The sequence below is a fragment of the Bombyx mori genome, chromosome 13 (genome assembly GCF_030269925.1).
Source record: "Bombyx mori chromosome 13, ASM3026992v2".
Lineage (NCBI taxonomy): Eukaryota > Metazoa > Arthropoda > Insecta > Lepidoptera > Bombycidae > Bombyx > Bombyx mori.
Genome location: NC_085119.1, coordinates 5,075,022 through 5,094,359, shown reverse-complemented (window position 1 = coordinate 5,094,359; position 19,338 = coordinate 5,075,022). Strand labels below are relative to the sequence as shown.

Sequence of the window (19,338 nt, the reverse complement as noted above, 5' to 3'; positions counted from 1 at the left end):
GATGCGCATCACATCGAGCAATATCGTGTATCGGCTGATATCGATATATAGATTTCGTGCGGGGCGATATCGGATTCAACGATATTGCTGCGATATATAGATATTGAATCTATATACGATTTATATCACCCACTCCTACCTTAAACCGACTTAACCATTAGATATTTGGTACATCTTTACAGTTTGGAAATCAATGATTCGCTTAAAGAATTAAATTTAGTTTGAAGCTAGAATCTGTGAGTTTAGTGCGAGTTTTTTAACTTGTCGATCGCGTAAAAGTTAACTCAAATTTGTATGGAGTTGAAACAGCGCTCCTAGCAGCAAATGAAGGGAAGGCCACCCCCGATCACCCTCTTTGGCCAACCTATACCCTGGACCAGGAAGGTCAAGTACCTGGGAGTCACCCTGGATGCATCCATGACATTCCGCCCGCATATAAAAACAGTCCGTGACCGTGCCGCATTTATTCTCGGTAGACTCTATCCCATGATCTGTAAGCGGAGTAAAATGTCCCTTCGGAACAAGGTGACACTTTACAAAACTTGCATAAGGCCCGTCATGACTTACGCAAGTGTGGTGTTCGCTCACGCGGCCCGCACACACATAGACACCCTCCAATCCCTACAATCCCGCTTTTGCAGGTTAGCCGTCGGGGCTCCGTGGTTCGTGAGGAACGTCGACCTACACGACGACCTGGGCCTCGAATCGATCCGTAAACATATGAAGTCAGTGTCGGAACGTTACTTCGATAAGGTTATGCGTCATGATAATCGCCTTATCGTTGCCGCCGCTGATTACTCCCCAAATCCTGATCACGCAGGAGCAAGTCACCGTCGTCGCCCTAGACACGTCCTTACGGATCCATCAGATCCAATAACTCTTGCATTAGATACCTTCAGCTCTAACAGTAGGAGCAGGCTAAGGAACCCCGGTAACCGTACTCGTCGAACTCGACAAAGAGGTCGACGTGCAACCTAACCCATGCATCAGCCCGCTGAGTTTCTCGCCGGATCTTCTCAGTGGGTCGCGATTCCGATCCGGTAGTAGATTCATTCGCGAAGCAATTGCTCTTGAGTTGTTAGGTCTCCTTCGGAGGCGCTCGGGCGGTTGTCCGCACCCCTCCTGGCTGAGCCTTTGCTCGCCCACCTGTCCTGGTGAAGCTGGAAAGGCCTCCGGGCCACCAGTAGTATTTCAATCACAAAAAAAAAAAAAAAAAAAAAAAAAAAAAAAAAAAAAAAAAAAAAAAAAAAAAAAAAAAAAAAAAAAAAAAAAAAAAAAAAAAAAAAAAAAAAAAAAAAAGGGAAGGTGTTCCAACTTCATACAAATTTGAGTTAGCTTTTACGCGATCTAGAAGTTAAAAAACTCGCACTGATCAATTATTATGTATATTTGCGTTACATTTCGCATGTGTGTGAGGCCGGTATGTTATACTAAATTTTCCGAGCGGTGTAAATTCAAATATTATTTATCAATAAGACGATCGTATTAATCACAGAGTCTTTGGGTTGAATGATTTTTAAACCATTATAATTGAAAAAGAAGTATGTTTTTCTGTTAGGTTAGGAACTCGACTATTATAGAGATAGATATACATTAACTAATACCGAAGCTATTGCTCGAGACAGATCAACAAAATATATTTAATCAGTAAAAAATATAATTTAGTTTTCGTTTTATCAAATCTGAAATGAATTTTGAAGATCTTTTTTTTTAAATTGAGGCGTATTTTCATGAACTCAAGCGTGGTTAATGTATTTATTATATTTTACATTCGTGAATCCGTAATGTTGTTTGAAAATTTTACAGCTGTTTCTACAGTTTGAGTTCACGTTAGCGATAAAAGCGTATCGGGTTCTTTTTAAATACGTCGTATTCCTTTGCGCCCAGGCTTTTGTATTTAATCTATATTTTTAATAAAAACTGTTTTACAAAAAAAAAAGTTTTTCTTTTACCCAAAGATAATTCATGTTGGGTGTGTTTTCTACTAATAGTTTTTCGAGGAAAAATACCAAGGATTTTGGGATAAAAATATGTTAGCGGATTACTGTTGGTCTATAATAAGGGAAACTGATATGAATCAGTATAAAAAAAGAAGTAACACAACCCATTTTTGATTTATTTTTGAGATAAATGTATAAAAATTATAAAATATAATCAATATTTACAAAATTGGACGTCCAAATTTTTTTCCAACTTCACTTTTTAAGTAAGAGTTTATAACTCTACCGATACATATCAGTTTCATCTCTGGGTAAAAACTCTGTAAAGTAATGAAACTAGATCTTTGAATGATTCGTGAACTTTTGCATAGTTTAGGTTTTAATTCTTTGATGTATTTGGTTCTTTCACTTTTCAATTTAGATCTGAGTAGCCCCAGAAAAACTATTGGGTAGGAAACACAAGGAGCGAAATTGTGTGAATTTTTTTATGTTGCTAATTTAGTGTTTATTTACGGTTCAGTACCTGTGAAGGCGCAAGAATGTGGGAAAAAGCGTAGCGGGGTTCTACCAAAAAACCCACTGAAGTCTCATTAAATAACCAGAATATTACTGATATTTCATATCATATCATCTCGTTTTATTTAATTTCATCTCAATTCAAATAAAGTAACTTTATCTCATTCAGCTACATATCGTTTTTCATATGGCAGAATATGTACTATTAGAGGCGACTTCCTCTTAAGTCAAATTCGATGGGCGGAGCCATTGACGACGAGCACTCACGTGGACTCGTGACGTCATCTGGAGGGGCAACTCGTCATCTGGAGGGGCAACCGACCGACCAGCGGGGACATCACGCCACCTCGGATCACTTTTGCTGGAAGCGCGCGCAGCGTTCACTTGTCTTAGATTTAATATTCTGTGTCGATCGTTCCTACCCACTTTTGTATTTTTTTTATTTATTTAAATTATTAAGCCGTTGCTAAAATCAGAAGTGGGATAGGGCTTGTGCCCTATCCGCTTTTGGGTTATCCTGGCGTACAGTTTATTTTTAAAATTTGCATTAAATTAACAACGTAATGACCGATATACGTGTAACTGGAAGCAGGGTAGGAGGACGCTCGCATTCGCCGAATGTTCGAGACCAATATTGGAGAATAATATTGGCGCGTTTAATTGCTTAAAACTCAAATGTGAACGTTGCGCGTGAGTCGAGCCCGCTAGGGTCGCAGATAGAAGACGCACGTCCCTCGACCGCGGACGGTGGTGGCGCCGGACCCGTGGTGGCGTTGGGAGTCACATCACCGCCGCCGTCAGAGTCCCGCGCGTACGACGCTACAGACAGGATCATCGGAGCATTAAGTGCACTGTCCAAAGTAAGGTCGAACCATTTTTATATTTCTAATTTTGACCCCAGCGTTAATGATATCGATTCTTGGTGCGAAGTAGATTTTTTTTTGTCGGATACCCTCTTATGAAATGTAATAAATCACCAAGTAACTAGCTCAACGACTTTATCACAACCGACCTTACGGTCTATTTTTATTGACGCGATAGAACATGCTGGAGACTGAATGCTCAGTTTCGATGGGTGGAAATAACATTCGAAGGGTTCAAAATGTTACTAGTCGGCACACTCCATCAATACGTCAATTAGACAACAGTCCGACTGTCCAGGTCGGTGATCATGCAAACGGGACGCCGTGTTGTTCCATCGCCGTGTCGATTGTACCCGCGTTTGAGAATAGATGTAAAATAGTTCCACCACGCGTTGTGACAATAAAAAGGCAACTACCACATCAGCACGGAAGTTAACCGAATCCATTAGATTCGTAAATTCAGATCGAGCTCATGGTTACTTTATTTCTAAGTTTTACCCTGCCGTGCAATACATAGACACATTGTGTAAGGAAGTAGAATGGACTAGATCCTTAACTGGGAAGGCACTGAGTATTTGTCACGAGTTTTGGGCTGTCTTAAGAGTGATGAGCGTACTTGGTTACACGTGTGATTGTCTAGTGACCGGACGTGGGGTAACTTCGTAAAAGACTTTAAGCCGTTGTGTCCGCGAAAGTTAGAGTATGCCAATATTCTTTATAATGCTATGCAATTAGCATCAGATTGCTTTGCCTCATACGTCGAGTGCGCCAGGAGATCGTTGCTCTGTATTAAGATGGTCAGAGGTCTGACTGACAAACTCGGAACTTTAATAATGATACGGGGCATAATGGGCCCTCTGGTTGACTCGCGAACGCTAGTCTACAGATTCACGAGTTGATTTAATTTTTGGTGGAGGTCAGGTTAGGCCGAGTCCTCGTAGGGTTCAGGCACTAGTTGAGTCACCAGTGACGCGTAATGTCAAACATTCTTGGGGTTGACTGCATGCTTCCAGAGATTTACGTGGTAACATAGTTCACGTAGATGTTGTACCGTGGTAACATAGTTCACGCAGAGATTTACGTGGTAACATAGTTCACGCAGAGATTTACGTGGTAACATAGTTCACGTAGATGTTGTAACGTGGTAACATAGTTCACGCAGAGATTTACGTGGTAACATAGTTCACGTAGATGTTGTAACGTGGTAACATAGTTCACGCAGAGATTTACGTGGTAACGTAGTTCACGTAGATGTTGTAACGTGGTAACATAGTTCACGCAGAGATTTACGTGGTAACATAGTTCACGTAGATGTTGTAACGTGGTAACATAGTTCACGCAGAGATTTACGTGGTAACATAGTTCACGTAGATGTTGTACCGTGGTAACCTAGTTCACGTATATGTTATGACGTGGTAACAAAGTTCACGTAAAGGTGTGACGTGGTAACGCAGTTCACGTTACGAGTGTATTAGCTTGACATGTTAACTTGGCCATGTCAACCAGACTACTCTCACAGTATATTACACACCCGATATGGTAACAGTGCCGTGTCGTCAGTACATCTAACGTAACTCAACAAGAGCCTACTATACATGAACACACTGAAATGTGATGTAAAATGCTCACAAGAACTACTAACTTTTACTAATGGTTCATGGTACCAAAATCATGATTGTAATGCAAACAATCTATTTCTATGACGATATCATAGAACACCCCGATAGCAACGCTGTGCACACAGTGAGTCCTGCATCGTCAGAGATTGAAGACGGTCATGACATCGAGGTGAACGTGGACGTCCACCAGTCAGGAGAGGCCGTATTAGAGGCGACTTCCTCTTAAGTCAAATTCGATGGGCGGAGCCATTGACGACGAGCACTCACGTGGACTCGTGACGTCATCTGGAGGGGCAACTCGTCATCTGGAGGGGCAACCGACCGACCAGCGGGGACATCACGCCACCTCGGATCACTTTTGCTGGAAGCGCGCGCAGCGTTCACTTGTCTTAGATTTAATATTCTGTGTCGATCGTTCCTACCCACTTTTGTATTTTTTTTATTTATTTAAATTATTAAGCCGTTGCTAAAAGTACATTATATTAAAGTTGTATATAAAAGTCATATATAAAAATTGGAGTGTCTGTTTGTAATATTGAAATAACCGCTTTTTACTACATGAATATGAATATATATTCGGTACATACACCAAAATAACATTTTTTTACAATTTTTGTGTCTGTCTGTCTGTCTGTTTGTTTGTTCCGGCTAATCTCTGAAACGGCTGGATCGATTTCGACGGGACATTCACTGATAGGTAGTTGATGATATAAGGAGTAACTTAAGCTACTTTTTAGGCTAATTTCGCCCCGCGGCGTCACCCGTGGTACGATAATAGCCGGGGGTAACATCGCGGGACTCGGCTAATTAAATATATAGCTTACTTAAAATATATATCGTTATATAAAAGTTTATATTAGTTTTTAGAAACTCGACAATAATAGGCAGTATGCCGGGATCTTCCCGGGCGAGCTAACCAAATGCTGAGTAACCCGGTGGTGCAATAATTAGCGGCCCTGATTGTTGCACCGAGGGTCGTGGGTTCGATTCCCACATCAGGCAAACATTCGTGTGATGAACAGTTTTGTTTGCTCTTTTTTTTTACGTATTTTTTATTTATATATGTATATATTGAAACGTATATAAGTATGTTTGTCAGTCTCCAGTCCAGGGAATCTTAATTTCGGGTCAGATGACCGTACATGATTTGTTTTTAGTTTTGTTTTGTTGGTTATATATTATCTAACAACGGTCATTACGCGAATTTATCCATTTTGCATGTTTGATTTTGATAACATTTTATTCCTTCATCGTTCTGGCCACATGTTTTTCATATTCTACATATTCAATACAATAATACAATAAAATCTTAAACTTGTGTTAAACTTGTGAAAATGGAAAATTAATTCGAAAAAAAAACAACAAAAAAACCGATAGACGGATTTTTCAACAAAAATCGATAATAAGTGGATTATTGCAAATTGTAATGGTGATTTTATCTTGGGGTTGTTAAGAAATCACAGTATCAAAGTAATTGTATTAATATAAAATATGTGAATGTGAAAGCTTATACACAGCTTAAGTGTCGGTTCATGAATGTGCGGTTCTTGAAGAAGAACCATCAACCATTCATCAAGAACCGCACATTCATGAACCGACACTTGACCTTTGATTTTTTTGTCGAATTATCAGAGGTCGTGCGAGTTGGAACCACTAGGGTTGTAAGAGGTATTGGAAAACCGATAATATCGTTATTATAAATTAAAATAAAATTGACAAAATTTTGTTTTTAGATTTTAGATTTAGTCGAGAGGATATGTATGATATGATATATGATCTTTCCAAAATTATATTCTCTTTGTATGGATTTCTACACGGGTTCTGGTAGCTTTTTAAATTCACAAGATGGCAGCACTGATAATTCTTCGTAGTGTACCACGGATACTTTTTATATTATTGTTGCTGAGATGCTAAGAGAACGAAGATACAGTCTATCTGCTTTGGAGTGGCTTCCGAAGTCGATAGATATCACAGTTTGAATGCCGTCACCCGACTTGAAAGACAAGGTTGAATTGATTTGTATTACGGCTATCCCTACTCTTCACTTCAGTATGCATGACTACATCCTAGCGGAAAACAAGCAGAATCAAGGGCGGATCCAGCTTTGGCGCCAGGAGGGGGTCACATAGTCGTGGGCAAGTTAAGAACTTATAATTTAATTTTGATAACAATAGATAATAAATAAATCATGATGTTCTTCAATTAGTCCAAGTTAGTTCAAGTCCTGGAACTAGCTCAGGGGGGGGTCATGACCCCCATGACCCCCCTGCTGGATCCGCCGTTGAGCAGAATGCTAGTACCTACTAGTGTAAACTTGCAAGATTCCTTGTAAGATACCACTAGAAAATACTGGTGGGCGATCGCAGTGCCCTGGTATAATAAGCGCTGATACCCGTTCTCCAGTAAAACACTTAGTCGACTTTAACGATACCCAATATATGACACTGACATTTCGATAACGTCTATAAAATGTTCAATATTATCGACAATCGATACCTAACAATTCGTATGAATATCGATTTATTTTTTTCAATCTTATTTTCATCTCTAGGTACAACTTACAACGCTATTATTATCGAGTTGATGTGAATTGAGATGATTTCGCTCGTGACGCGTACGTTTGTAATTAAATACGTTTTGATGAGTAATACCCGACGCGGGTTAGATATGTTATTAGGCCCCTAATTTTTTAATATACAAAATAACGGTTCGCATTTCCAATATATATGGCGATAAATTGTTGAATGGTACGATAGACATTTTTACTTTACAACGTATGGAAAACAATTTAATTTGATTTTTAATTAATAGTTTAGTGTATGTCGCGTGAGTTGATAAGATTAACTAGCTTATCATTAACACAAAAGAGCCCGGTTTTAAAGGCGGGAGATACAGGCGACTGTTGTTCCTCCCAATAGATCCACCAACACTAGTAACGCAAAATTTAATTCGCCCAGGATCTAAATACGTCTTAGTCGTATTGTAGACATATCGTCTTCTAGCATTAAAACTGTATAATCTCAAAACTTACTAATTTTACAGGAGACTGTTTTAAAGGTTTAACATGCGATATTTTTAATATTAATCATCTTTGCAAATTTATTTTTTAATTTGTACCAGTTACATTATCTGTCTTTTAAAGTAAGATAAAATCATGTATTAAGTTTGTTAATAGTCAAAACATAGGTAAACTAAAAAAAAAACTAAAACTAAACTACGCTCTTTTGACAGTATTTATTAGAAAAATACTAGTGATACCAAATGATTCCGCATATTATTAACTCAATTTCGAATATTTTTGGAAATTATACACTTTAATGCGAAAAGACGATATGCCAAAGAAGAATGTCTCGAGTTTAAGCATTTTAAAGTAAAGCAAACCATTCCTTACCGTATGATCAATAACATAGTCAAGATGTGTGAGCGGTGTGCCAGGTGTCGGTGAAGGGGGACAGGAGCTTGTCGGGGACTCCGGTTCAGATTTAGGCTCCGACTTCACTTCCCGGGGCGGCGATTCACTGGACCGTCGCCGACTACTCCAGGCGCTGGCCGGCATCGCTGGGTAGCATTCGTCTTCCATATCTGAAAATTACGAGGATTCCCTTGTATTTATCCAGGACCAGGATTAGGTACCTAGTCTACGAATCTATTACTTAATTAGAAGTGGGCGTTAATGACCGAATAAGGGTAAACATTGCGCTTAAGGTACTTGCTAGTAGAAGCCATTACATTGTATACGTCTGAAGAAATAAATCCTTCAGGAGTTAATATTGAACTAATATTGAATGAAGAAATTTAGTGAAATTTCAGTAGGTGCTTGCAAATTGTTTCCCCATTTACTCTATAAATTAAACAAATATTAAAGAGGATTAAAATATACGTGATAGGCTAAATTGGACTTTTTTCTCTTCTTTTTATTGCTAAGGTGGGTGGACGAGCTCACAGTCTACCTGATGTTAAGTGGTTACTGGAGCCCATAGACATCTACAACGTAAATGCGCCACCCACTTTGAGATATAAGCTCTAAGATCTCAGTATAGTTACAACGGCTGCCCCGCCCTTCAAATCCAAACGCAGTACTGCTTCACGGCAGAAATAGGCAGGGCGGTGGTACCTACCCGCGCGGACTTACAAGAGGTCCTACCACCAGTAGTTTACGAATCTATTACTTTTATTTTTTTATTGCTTAGATGGGTGGACGAGCTCACAGCCCACCTGATGTTAAGTGGTTACTGGAGCCCATAGACATCCACAACGTAAATGCGCCACCCATCTTGAGATATAAGTTCTAAGGTCTCAAGTATAGTTACAACAGCTGCCCCACCCTTCAAGAAACGTATTACTGCTTCACGGCAAATAGGCAGGGTGGTGGTGCCTACCTGTGCTTACTCACAATTATTATATACGTAAGTGTTTTGGGGTCGATCCCACATTCCCGATCCTGCGGACAGAATGGAAAGCAGTCGACGTCGCCCAAAACACGTCATCTCGGATCCTCCCGATCCACTAACGGTGCTTCTAGGTACTTCAAGCACCGGTCACCGTTCTCGTCGAACCCGTCGCTTGCGACGAAGGGCTCGACGAGTAAATTAACTCTCAGACACAGCCCACTGAGTTTCTCGCCGGATCTTCTCAGTGGGTCGCGATTCCGATCCGGTGGTAGATTCTGCGAAGCACGACTCTTGCTAGGGTTCGTGTTAGCATCGTCGTCAGGTTTGAGCCCCGTGAGCTCACCTACTAGTTACGGTTACGTTGGAAGAGCCACTCCAGGATACCATCTTAGGTAGGAAAAAAAAAAAAGTTCCATCCTAAAAACTAAGGCAGGTTGTAGATGATGACGACACCAAATTCCCTCAAGACCAAACTCGGACTGGTCCTTAATTATGTCAATATTCGGCTTCGATACATAGATTCTTAAGAACATGAATACCATTAATATTTATCTTAGTATAGGTGTACTTTTATTCCGTTACACCCTGTATTTTGTTTTTCTTCGATACACAGAATTCCAAATTAATATAATCTAATGGTATTAATCAAACGTACATTCACGCAATATATTATTCTTGGAAATCTATTAAAACGTTTTTGCTGAATTTACACGTCAATTTAAGTGGGGTTTGCAGTTATTCAGAGCAATGAAAACAGTACAGCGGTGCAAAGTGCAGCTAATTTGAAACGTATGAATTTTAAGTAGTTGCTTCGTATTCAAAATTATTGCGTTGCTTTACAAAATTAAAATTTGGCATTGTTTTGAGTTTCTCTGGAAACTTCTCTGATTATCTATATATATATATAAATGAATTGCTGTTCGTTAGTCTCGCTAAAACTCGAGAAGAGCTGGACCGATTTGACTAATTTTGGTCTTAAATTATTTGTGGAAGTCCAGGGAAGGTTTAAAAGGTAGATAAATATGAAAATGCTCGGAATTAAATAAAAATAACAATTTTGTTTTTCCTTTGATTTCGTTTGTTTTAAGTTTATTTTATACAAAAGTTTAGGTCTTTTGTTTCTCAATTGAGGCACTACGAAGCCTGCTGGGTCAGCTAGTAATAATATATTTTTATTACTTTTTTGCATGCCACAATTATTTAAGGTTTTTGTTTGCCCTTAGAAACTAAATCTTATCGATCTTAACACCAGGTGGGCTGTGAGCTCGTCCACTCATCTAAGCAATAAAAAAAAAATAAAAAAAAAAAGATAAAAAAAAATACAATATTCGTGTATTGAGACAAAACTTAATTAATTAACATTTTGTTTTAAATTTAAATGGTAAAGAAGTTAATGCTAATTTTTTGTCGAAACTGTTAAGATAATAATAAAATTATACATTGAATATGAGGCGTTTTGTATAAATCCCTTTTTGTGACATGTATAACTTATATATTTAAAAAAAAAAATTCTTTGTTTTTAATTTAAATATTATTTTATTTCTATATAAGAACATTAATTCTGTAGCAGAGCCAGTACAAATTAAGAAGACAATCCGGCCCATATCTTCCTGAATGTAGCGTACGATGCGTTCCGATTTTCTATACTTAGAAAGAATTTGTATTGGTAGAATTGATATACTTTGTAACCTCATAGATCAAGCTGTGTTACATTATGATGTATAATCACAATATCGTTGTCGGCAACCACTTAAGGTATAAAAATTTTCTTTCATTTAGAGCAGGGGTTCCCAAACTTATTTTGTCTACTGCCCACTTTTGGAATAAATTATTTTTTAGCGCCCCCATTTTTTCACCTACTTAAAAACAACTATAGCGAGAGCTTAGTCGGTGTCTAAGAGTCATCCTAGATAAAATTACAAATCGCCTCCCAAGCTTCTACAAAACGCCCCCATTTTTTTCTGAGTCTCTTACCGCCCCCCTTTAGGCCTGCAGCGCCCACAAGGGGGCGTTATCGCCCACTTTGGGAAAGGCTGATTTAGAGCATTGAAAAATTTAACAATTAAATATCTTTATTTAATTATTTAATGTCAGATTATTTCATAAGTTGTCTTCTGGTTTCGTGGCTTTCTGAGTGAATATACATTAATATTTATTATATAATCTGCAATTAACACGAGAACCTTACGTACTGTAAAGTGCACAGAAGATTTTTTTATTGCCCAAGCGATTGTTTATCAACATTTCATGAGTCACATACCGTTATCTGATTACTTTGCTAACTTGTTGACTTCAACATTAGCAATGTGCGAAGTTCTTCTTCTTCTTAGTCGAATACTTCATTGCTGAAGGTCGTGTCCTTGAAAGCCCTTCGTGGCTCTTTGTATTCTCAGCTTCCATTTGCTTCGGTTTTCGGCTTCTCTCAGGGCGTTCGCAACAGAGTCCAGTGAGCGCAGTTATCTGATCCGACCAACGGTTTGGTGGCCGGCCGACGGGTCTTTTCCCTTCTACCTTGCCCACCACAATCAATCTTTCAAGGTTGTCTGGTGGCCGCCGAGCAATATGACCAAAGTAACCAAGAACCTTCTGGTATACCAAGTACGGTAATGTTAACCTAACAATATTGTAATGCAGACTGCTTGTAGGAAGATTGTCGTACTGTGAATACACCGTCTGCATCTCAGGTCTCGGGAGGTATTTTACACCTTTAGGTTTACGAAGTGAATGAAGACGCTCGTGGCCTAAAAACCTACTTTTTTTTATTTTAAACCTATGCTGATAGCCTTGAGAGGCTATTTCAGCTTCGCCCTAACGTTTGTAGGTGAGCTCGCGGGGTTCAACCGGAGAGTTGCTAACACTGACCCTAGCAAGAGCAGTGCTTCGCAGAATCTACCACCGGATCGGAAACGCGACCCACTGAGAAGATCCGGCGAGAAACTCAGTGGGCTGTGTCTATGGGAAAAAAACCTAACGTGATTTGAAAAATACTATGAAAACTGAAAATCTCGAAGAAGAACGTACATTTATTGTAAAAACTCACAACAACAATACCAAAATATATTTCGATTTCCTAATCGTGTCGTAATTCTTCAAACAAGAACACACGATTAAGTAATTAAGTTGTAAGCAAGAAATTTCTAGAACATGAAACAAAAACGAGCGTCAGTAAATTTCGTAACCAAATTAATTAAATATTGATTTTACATTAACCGACTTTTACAAAGGTATTGTTATAATTTAAGAGAATTCTGTATTGATATAGTGAGCTATTTGAGTTTGTAGTAAAATTTTAGCCGTGAAATTAGTTATATTATCCGTGAAATTTCAGGACTTAGGTAATTAATATAATGTTATATAAGTTATATAACCATATATTATTCTTAATTTTGTTTTGGACTTTTTGGCGGGAATGCGAGGAGTGAAGTTGTGTGATTTGTTTTATTTTTGTCTATTTTGTGTTTCTTCAGGTTTAAATGTGTAATAACGGTGGTTTATTAAGGTTTAATATCTGTGAAAGTGCACAAAAGTGGGAAAATGAAACAAAGCCGCTGGACGTAACTTCTCGGGATCCTCCAAAAAGTCCACTGAAAAAATCTCAGTAAGTATTCGTAACTTAGGAAGATCGAAACAAATTTTCGGAGGTTATTATTTTTTATTGCAATCAAGTTCAATATGCATGGGTCTTATTTTTATGTGAAAATGTTATTATATACAGGAATAGATACGTATTTGAGATACGATACGCTTTTTTCTAAATTTTTAATAATAGGAATAAGCTACTTAAAGAGAAATAAAGTTTAAGTTAACGGATATTATCACCTATTGCCATTTTTTCGGTATGAAGATTTTCCGTGTGTTTTATAATATTTTTTTCTTTTTCTTTATTTTTGTCTTTAAGCATTTTGACATAATTTGACTTTATATGTATGTATATTCATTTTGTTCGAAATTTTTTAAACTTTGTCATTCGAAAAACATATGTATTTAAAAGTAATAACATATTTTTCGTTTTTGTCACGTGCCTTCTTTTTTATTGCCCTTGTAGGCAGACGAGCATACGACCCACCTGATGGTGAGTGGTTACCGTCGCCCATGGACTTCAGCAATGTCAGGGGCAGAGCCAAGCCGCTGCCTACAAAGTGCCTAAAACTAAAAGTATGTATCCTATGAGTATTTACATATTACGATACACTACATCCGTCAACAAGCCGACATCCTTATTCTGAATACAAGAACCGTTGTTCTATTTAACTAAGCCGAATGCAAATACCATTCATCATTATGACATCATCTATTATTGCCGGCTGTGTGGCACAATCGTCAAATGACATCTATCTAAGAACGTTATTTTGATAGGACGTATTTAAGAACTATTACGGAATCGTGCTTTGAGTTTAATTTCAAAACCTCAGTCGAATCAATTGTTAGACGAGAGAGTTTATTTGTTTTGAGAATGCTAATGCTATGAGATGTTTTAAATAAAAAGCCTTTAGGGAATAAGATTCATCAGGAATAAGAAGGGAATTAGATCAAATTCTTGTTTAGTCAAAGCAAACGTTATGAGTTTCGTCGCTTAGAATCGGCTGTTAGCTTCAATCTTCTAGGAGCTCTTCTTTTTTTTTTTGGTTAGATTGGTGGACGAGCTCACAGTCCACCTGGTGTTAAGTAGTTACCGGAGCCCATAGACATCTACAACGTAAATACGCCATAAGTTCTATGGTCTCAAGTATAGTCACAACGGCTGCCCCACCCTTCAAACCGAAACGCATCACTGCTTCACGGCAGAAATAGGCAGGGTAGTGGTACCTACCAGCGCGGACTCACAAGAGGTCCTACCACCAGTAAAGAGGTCTTACCACCAGCTCGTTCAATTGATGTTGTTTTATCAATATTTGTACATTGGAAGGTCTAAATCGCTGCTGTTCTCGGGTAAATTAAAGGTAAATGATATATACTTACTACTTAGTATGTTCGCTTTTGTGAAACTCTCAACGTATAAGTATCCTTAAATTTGTAGGCCGTAATTATTTTTTTGTTTGTTTCAACAAAGCTTTTAATGTTAATAAATAATTGTCTTATGTAGATAATTAACAGCGAACAAATGTGGATGAGTTTAAAAAAAACTTATTTAAATTTTCTCGCGTCCGTTTGTTTCGCATCTATTTTTGTATGAAAGAAGGTAACTCATATTAATACAATATAGATTTTCATCTCATATCTTAAGATACTTGTGCTTCATGCTACAAGGATAAATAGGTTATTGAAGAAATTTTTAAATATATTTGAATACTGCAACAAACTTGAAAGAAGAAAACCGACTTCATCAAAATAAAATTAGTATATTGGTCGCAGTCAATTATCAAATGCATTGTTAATAATAACTAAAAAACTACTGGTCTAATCTTGATATTGGTTCCTAATAATTAAACGCGTGAGAAGTTTTCTTTTTCAAATAAAACAAAATTAAACGTTTCTCTTAGATAAAAATTCTGAACTAAATAATACGAAAAAAACCAATAGAATTAAAGACCTTCGTGTCATTTTAAACACATTAAACAATTTCACTTTTATTAATTGTTTGAAAAGACATAACGAAAAGAAGAAATGTATACATAATATTTTAAATATCGTGAAATGTGATGACTATATTATTATTTATTATTATTTTTGTAATATTTAATCGGTACTAGTATTACGCAATAAAATACACACGAAACTGCCCATCTATGCGTTATAAAACTCGCAGACTTTCAAGAGAAATTTATTATTTTACAGCTAGAAAGTGTATAGTAATAACTACAATCATGAATATTTAACACGTATATATGTGTACATAATTGCAGCGTTACTATCCATCATTTCTTCGACATTCATAAATGCGAACGCAGAGAGGAAAAAAAATTTAAAAAAAGAAAAGAGAAAACTTATTTGTGCTTGACTTTGTAGTATACCCGTATATTGGCATAGCAGAACATGATTGAACGTTTGTCCTTTTGTCTCGGCGTGGATTGTAGAATTCAGGTGGGTAATCACTTAACCCCAGCCTAGACATGAGCTGGCCTATCTAGTGCAATAAAAAGTAACACATATTATGGGGTGTTTGGTTTCCGAAAATCAAAAGTTGTAGTACCTACTGGCGATTTCTAATATGATAAATCTGAAATATGATTGAAATTTTTTTTTGCAATCCACGCAATGTATGCAAAAAAAAATTTTAACCACCTGACTGACTCAAGTAGTCAATGACCTCGAGCGCCTTCTACCCTCGTTTTAGACTAAATACGAATTTGCGATATTATTTAGTATTTAGGGTTAACTTAGCAAAATATTGTTTTCCATTTATATCAAGGAATAAACAGCTCGTGTGAGCAATACATCGATGGTTTTGATTTCAATGAACTATTTGAGTTTAATCACTTTACCGTGCTAAATAATAGCAGTAGGCAGCATAAATGAAAAGCTTTTCTGTTATGAAGTCCCTGCTTTGACTTTTAATTCACATTAAAACATCTTCTGTAAAACTGCATAAAATCTATACTAATATAGAAATCTACAGTGGTTTTTACGGAATTTCCGTTATAACTACTGAACCATGAAAATAAATGTACTTAATGGATAGGCTAATATTTATATGAGTGTTGGACTCCCTACACCAGTTGTGGGGGCGTTAATGATGAGAATCTTTGTGGGGGTAAGAAATAATAATGTTAATTTGAAATGCCCAGCGAAGCGAACGGGTACAGCTTACACAGGTATATAAGAGTTATCTTACTTCTGACTCTTAAGTCACGATCCATCTTAATTTAATAGGAATCTTGACATTTCGAGACAAAACGTAGTCATCCATCAAAGTGCGTTGACCTCCTGATTCCTTTCACTTGTGGGTACACCAAATTGATATAGGTCATGTGGCTGGTGAAATCAACTCCAGTGATTTTTGTAAACTACTTATAATTTCTACTTCGTTAGCGATGTACTTGATTTATCCAAAATTAAAGTCATATTAATTAAATTTGTTTAAGCTAGGGATGTTTCCATTGCGTTATCTGTCTCGTATTGACAATCAGTTTCGAACACGATTAGAAAGATAAGACACGGTGAGTGATGAATACGTACAGTATGCATTGCGGACAGATTTTGACTTTGTAAAATTCGTAATATGTACTAGTGGTCCCGCAGTAGTCGAAATTCGACTATAATTAATTGGAATTGTAAGTTTGTACACTATTATGATTGTATTTTATACTTCTATAATCACAAATTTTGCCAAGGCTACACTATAAAAAAAATTTAATAAAGACAAACAATATTTAATCTATTCTCAATTTGACCGCAGACGTCAAGAACAAAAGTTTGACAATAAATAGTATGCATGCGTGTGTGCGTCAAATACTTGGTATGTAGTGTATGTAATGTTTTCTTTATTGATTTAATGTATATTTTATGCAATATTTTAAAAAAATATTAGAATTGTGCACTTCTTCTCTATATTCTCTATAAGTGTGGAAAATTTCATACTCCTCCGTCCGCGCAGTTTTCGTAAAAAGGGATACAAAGTTTTTGCTTCACGTATTATTATATAGATGAAGCAAGACATTGAATTTCTGTAAGCTTAATACAATTGTTAACATAGAACTAATTAGGTATGATTTTAGTCGTCGTGTCATCGAAGTTTCGAATTCTAGAGTTGTGATAAATTTATAGGTGAATATGAATATTGTGCTAGGTCTCTACTATTACAATATACTTTAATATAGTTTTGTTATTAATGTTATTATTATAAAATTGACGGTAAATAGCACAATATTTAAATATCGACAAATAACAGTCGTCCGTGCCACTACGAAAACTGTAAAGTATTTGAAATGCCAGAAATAATATGGTTACAATAAAAAGCTTGATTAAACCGTAAAAGTATTTTTAAATAATTTTAATTAAGCTGTAATTAGCTGGTAATCTGATCAATCGATATTCACATGCTGAATAGATAGCTGTATATACTACCAGGATATTTGACCAGATCCCAAGTGGAATCCCCTTACAATCGTATGTCAATTGGGCCTTTAACAATATTAATAAATTAATAGCCTTAAAGTCCTTCGTAATATTTGTACCACTAGCTGTGGTATAAATGATCGCTAGTGTAGTCAATTTACAGTGTGTAGAGTCTTGTACAAATTGTTTCCGCAGAAGCCTTCCGGCACGCAACTGTGGCACCTGGCGTACAGTATGAACTCGAGCTAAGCTATGTTGAGTAAAATTAACAGCGTGTGTAAGCAATAAAGAAAAAGATCTACATTAAAATAAATGTCCAGATTGGTGGTTTGTGCAGATGAATGAACACAAGTGCACAAGGAAACTGATTAAAAGACAGTTGACCGATTCATTACGGGATTACGATCTGTTGCCGATTGTATTAAGTTAATTGACAGTGTCAATAAATGTTTCCTGGTGTTCATGGATAGAGTAAACTGATTTTAAATGCCATTAGCAAGGCAACTGATCCGTGTGAAGGTGATTCACTCGGCTTCTTGAACTACATAACGATTCGCCTATTATCTTGATACCTGGACATTTTAAATGAGTGTATCACATTCTACATGACCACAAACAGTCTGTTATGAGAAATACCGACTAGTGATGGCCTTTACTGGTGGTAGGACCTCTTGTGAGTAGGCACGGGTAGGTACCACCGCCCTGCTTATTTCTGCCGTGAAGCAGTAATGCGTTTCGGTTTGAAGGGTGGGGCAGCCGTTGTAACTATACTGAGTCCTTAGAACTCATATCTTAAGGTGGGTGGCGGCATTTACGTTGTAGATGTCTATGGACTCCAGTAACTACTAACACCAGGTGGGCCGTTAGCTCGTCCACCAATCTAAGCAAAAAAAAAATAGGAAAAAGATCACATGTTACAAATACAAGTCATCTTAGCTCTTGGTGTACATCATTAATAAAGCCCTGGCTGTTTCAACACGACTCAATCATCGGTATGTTTTGTTTCATAATTATTATCTATTGAATAATTTATCACAAATGTTTGAAACGATAGAACATCTGTTTTTCGATCTGCTCAATCAATGTTTGTCGTTTCTGATAACGAATACGATTTATCTAAACGTTCTGTTTTGAAACGTGCGAAAAATATCATTAGCTGGATTCTGAACAGATAATAAAGCGATAATTTCCAGTTCATATCTTATAGCTTAGTTCATAGCTTCATATCTTATCGAGCATCTGGACCTTGGAAAATAATCATTAGCGTATGGCCTTTGAAGATTTACTAAAAAAAAAGTTCATGATTAAAAGTAATTGTTTTAATAATTCACGATACAATACGACCCGCTTCCACGACAAAATATCACAGATTAAGCGTTCGTCGTGCTTATTTTATTCAGTTTAGCCATAATTATTATAACGCTGAAACTTTAATAGACAAAATCTGAGGTATCATCTGAACCGAGAATTGAAAATCACATCTATGACCATAAAAACTGTACACTATTACGAGTTTTTTTTTTTTATTGCTTAGATGTGTGGACGAGCTCACAGCCCACCTGGTGTTAAGTGGTTACTGGAGCCCATAGAAATCTACAGCGTAAATGCGCCACACACCTTGAGATATAAGTTCTAAGATCTCAGTATAGTTACAACGGCTGCCCCACCCTTGAAACCGAAACGCGTTATTGCTTCACGGCAGAAATAGGCGGGGTGGTGGTACCTACCCGTGCGGTCTCACAAGAGGTCCTACCACCAGTAAAAAGTATAGCAGAGTATATTCTAAAGTTGAATATTACTAATAAACATGACAAGATACCACAAAATTATTTTAATATTTTTCGTAAAAGTCTATATATTGCGAATGATCAATGTAAATTTTGTTGTATTTAGCCAATGGATTTTACAGATGTATTAATTTTACCTTTATACACATTATTAATTATATACTTGATATCAATTCTAATTACAGGATTGTTATTTGTTACATGATTCATAAATCGTTCTATGCTTC

At 36.9% G+C, this 19,338-nt stretch overlaps 1 protein-coding gene across 1 annotated transcript in view; it reads right to left on the bottom strand.

Moving 5' to 3' along the window:
* LOC101743362 (cyclic AMP response element-binding protein A) overlaps window positions 1-19,338 on the bottom strand; it is a 146,237-nt gene that overhangs the window by 7,250 nt on the left and 119,649 nt on the right. The window contains exon 3 of the mRNA XM_004927904.5: window positions 8,330-8,520. Within this exon, the coding sequence (XP_004927961.1) occupies window positions 8,330-8,520 (191 nt within the window). The remainder of the gene's footprint in view (window positions 1-8,329; window positions 8,521-19,338) is intronic.